This window comes from Vollenhovia emeryi, unplaced genomic scaffold (genome assembly GCF_000949405.1).
Source record: "Vollenhovia emeryi isolate VEMERY1.0 unplaced genomic scaffold, V.emery_V1.0 DF941906.1, whole genome shotgun sequence".
NCBI classification, from domain to species: Eukaryota; Metazoa; Arthropoda; class Insecta; order Hymenoptera; family Formicidae; genus Vollenhovia; species Vollenhovia emeryi.
The window spans coordinates 1-4,443 of NW_011964460.1; the positions used below are offsets into that span (position 1 = coordinate 1).

Below are 4,443 nucleotides of genomic sequence, written 5' to 3' on the forward strand. Positions count from 1 at the left end.
CAGAGAGAGAGGTTGCGATATATAATATATATATATGTATATATTATATATACATATATATAAAGTTTTTGGCGAGATCTTATATTACCTTCAACACGAAAAAACAACCGGCAAAATGCATTAGGCATTATCTTCTTCAGGAACATTTTCATTTATATCGGTCCTTTGTTGTTCATCTTCTTCAGGTACATTTTTATTCTTACTGCTTCTTTGTTGACGTTGTTTGGCAAAACGTAACCACTCTGCCACGATACTTTCAAACTCCGTCTCTGTTACTGTTACGTGACGCGAAAGAACTTGTCCTGAAAAAGAGAAATAATAATTTAACAATATAAAAACGTTTGAATACATATTTCTAACATTTCAAAATACCTTTGTACATACTTCTCATTATTTGTATCAATTTCAAGTCACAAATTTTGAAATTATCTCTTCTCCCCTTCCATGAACAAGCCATAGCAAAGTCATTTGTGAAGACATTCTTCAAAATCCGATGTAAATTGTCTCTTGGATTATTTCCGCCAATTTTGATTAGAAATCGGTTCTGTAAAAGATTCAAAGCACAATGCAAATACATAAAAAAAGAATTTTCAATGTTATGTAATTTAAGAACGAAGGTCCGTATATGTCTGTGTGTGTGTGTGTGTGTGTGTTAATATTACAAGTAAATATGAAAACTTACGAATTGCGTCACTGCTTCTTGATTACTTTTCAATATGTCTTCTACATGTCGTATGTCTTCTATTTCGCTGATAGGAAAAAATTGTCGAATTAAACTGTCATCATTATCCATTGGTTCTTGTAATACCCGTTTTTTGATCGTATCTTCTAGTCTTCTTAACCGTTCAGTGTTGTCTTTTATTGCTAGATTTCCTGCCGCTACCAAACGTTGTATTGCTTTAACACTTTCTGTAATGTTATTGTCAATTTTAGATATATACAAAAAATACATTTGTTAGAACTGTAAGTAAAACTGTTTACACAAAATTATATACCTTGTAGCCCTTGTATACTCTCTTGTAGATGAAAAGAAACAGGAAACTCAGAAGTACAATCTGAAATATTGTTACAAATGTATTATTACTGCTAACATTAATTTCTGTTGATGTAAACAATGTACATACCTTGGATTATTATATCCTGAACATTTTGCACCAGTTCATCTTGCTTACGTTCAGAACTGTAAATTGGACTGTTGCCATTATTTTCGGTTGCAGCTTCAATATCTGTTGAACATTCATGAATATAAGTATTACATAAGCACAATATTATTTTATTACGCACATGTTCAATATCGATTACGTACAAGATTGTGAAAGTGCATCGTTATTTCTATTTCCGTAGGTTCCATTATCTTGTGTATGTTTATTAATTCCGAAATTTTCGGGACATGCTGGTGCCATGAGGGAAAGCACCTTCGGTTGGGTTTGGTTTTCTGTAAACAAAAAATTTGATACGTTTCATTATAAGATGTAATAATTTGTTAAATGCAATATAATGAAAGAAAAGTAAATGACAATTGCAATTTGAATAGAATTATAAGTTATATATTATTTTAAAAGAATTGTAAAGAATTATAAATTATATATAATTATATATATAGAATTATAAATTATATATATTTTATAATTCTATATAATTTATAATTCTATTCAAATTGTAATAAATTTTATATAATTATAAATTATATATAAATATTATATAAATTATATAATTGTCGTTATAAAAATAGAATATAGAGAGCATACATATATTTCTAATATACATACGTTTCTTTAACTGTCTATATTTGGTATTTTCCAATTCGTCGTCCGAACTGTACGGTTGATGAGGAACATGTTGTCTCTTTCCTCGACCACATCGGTCCTCATCCGTCGTATTATAATTTCCATCTGCCGCACTTTTTCGTGCCGATTCAAGAGAGGCTGAAATAAACATATTTTACTTAGTTTTCACAGTATAGTAATTATAAAGACAATTGTCTCCTCAATTTATAATCATATCGTTGCGTAGGTTGGGTCTGTTCTAAAGCTATCCCGGTACTTACAACAATATTTGATCACTTCCACCTCAAAGTTATGCCACAATTTGTAGTTTGGATTTACGCAGTTAGCAATTAACATTGCATTGTTTGATGACCGTGGTGGCCACCAACAATAAGCAGTATCACCACTTTTTGAAATCCAATTAACTGGCACTTCTGAGAATGTCGAATCAGATAGAAATTTCACCACTGCGTAACTTTTCGAAGAAGAACTTTGTGAAGAAGACATATTTTGAAGACAACAAATCTAGGAAAAAGAAATAATAATTTATACAGATTGCAATTGAGCATTAAATATTAACAAATGCCACTTATTACAGATATTGTGCAACAAATATAGTTTAATTATGTGACAAAGGCTCGTATGATAACAAACTAATAACTCATTCGGGTACATGATAATTATTCCAAACTGCGTTTCTACTATGCTGTACACGACTTACGTTTAATGTTAACCGTCATGAAACTTTATATAATATTACTGTACTGAAGATGGTCTAGAATACGACCGAAACGTCTAATCTTTATGTTATTATAACAATAAATTATTTTTAAATATTGACACGTACATCTCGTCACGGCTCAGAGCCCTTTCTCTCGATTCTGATAGTTTAATTAATACAATTATTATTGTATTAATCATTATTTTAATATATGCAAACTGTTGAAACGTATGTCACGTTTTAGGACAAATGCTAAAACATGCAATGAAATAAATAAGGACATGAGATGAATAACAGATTTATTCATTTGAGTTTTTAGTCGCAATAAAAAATTTTAAATATACAAAAATTAAAAACATTAATTAATAAAAGAGAACATGAACAAAAATATTGTAAGATAAAACTGTTCCTCACCTTTGAAAAATTTGCTGTTCTCACGAATGCAACGATTACAATATTTATGATAAGGACGATAATAAAATGTTACAAATATGTTAAATCAATTTTTATGTATTTGTATCATTTAATTATTACTAAGTTGTAGCGGTATTACTATGTACGATTCAATATCGATAATACTCTTTATTTTTAAACACTTTTTTTGGACTTGTGTTATTGGAACTTCAAGAATGTCTGAAGTAGTACTGTTTGATATCACGAATATACTAAGTCTTTCCGAAGCGCATGGAACTGTAAATAGAGATTTTGGATTTAAAAAACATTGTGCACGAATAAGTATTTCATCATTCTTTTCAAATATATCTGAAATGAAAGCTATATACCTACTACGAAGCAAAACACAGTTGTCAATTTCGTTAAGAGAAATTTTGAAGCTTTTAAATTTCAGATAAGAAATGCTCTTATTCATTGAATGCGGTTTGTAAGTAACGATTGGATACTGTTCCATGCGACACGGTTGAATTGGAATCTGTAATTCTTCAAATACGCGATTGCACAATTCCTGTAAAGGTTTTCCGGATGTATGTAATTTCTTTTTAATTTTTTGCATATGATTTTCAAATTTAAAACAGCTAAAGTTTTCTAAACATCCAAATGTTTTTACATCATTTGCAAGATGAACAAGATTGTGAACATTGTATGACAGATGTTCATAACCATAAATATCTCCATACCGAGATACAAACCATACTAATAATGAATTTGCATAAGCATTAAATGTTATACATAATTCTGGATCAGTTAATATTCGTATTGCAATACTCGGAGAAAGAAAATGATTATAAAACATTGGTGCTATTACACCTGTCATTACAACAATGCCAGTATAAAGTAAAAATTGACGAAATTCTGTAGCTTTCCATCTATCAATATCATTTAAACCTCTCGGTTTTCTTGCAAATTCTGATGGTATACAAGACTTGATTGCAAATAAGTGATGCGAAACTGTATCGATATTTTGTTTTGATAATCTGATATCTTTTCTACCTTTAACCCATAATTGTAGCAATCGTTTCATGACACCCAAACAAACAAGATGCATGTAGTCCAACGGAATTTGTGATACCATACCAATGGAAAGTTTCTCTAATATAGAATTACCATTATGATGTTCAACTTGAATACGATTTTTGAATGAATCATTTGAACGCAAAGTGCAATGAATTTCAGGAAAAGTGACCCTATTACATACAAAATCGCCCTCTTGTATACATTTCGTACAAGCAAAATATCCGGTATGACCTTTAGTATATGATATGAAAGATCTGGCTGGAGCATCGCATACTATTGCGTTAATACTAACAGTGTATTTTTTATTACAAACCATGAAACCACTTTGACAAAGACCAAGAAATTCATTAACAAAACCAGTTAAAAATTCATTTGCATCATTAGGTTTAGACATACCATGATATACACCAATTATGAATGGTAATGTGTACACATCAATGTTTTCAATAGATGCCATAATAGGCCAAAATTGACTTCCTGATGTGA

At 30.0% G+C, this 4,443-nt stretch overlaps 1 protein-coding gene across 1 annotated transcript; it reads right to left on the reverse strand.

The window, feature by feature from the left end:
• Positions 1-120: 120 nt before the first annotated feature.
• LOC105570754 lies at positions 121-2,928 on the reverse strand. Its single transcript, XM_012028195.1, has 9 exons — positions 2,902-2,928; positions 2,048-2,291; positions 1,770-1,925; positions 1,307-1,435; positions 1,125-1,226; positions 996-1,055; positions 683-909; positions 385-544; positions 121-302 (listed from the first exon to the last, which is right to left on the reverse strand). The coding sequence occupies exons 2-9, from the start codon at positions 2,271-2,273 to the stop codon at positions 121-123; spliced, it is 1,242 nt and encodes a 413-aa protein (XP_011883585.1). The 5' UTR covers positions 2,274-2,291; positions 2,902-2,928.
• Between the last annotated feature and the right edge of the window lie 1,515 nt (positions 2,929-4,443).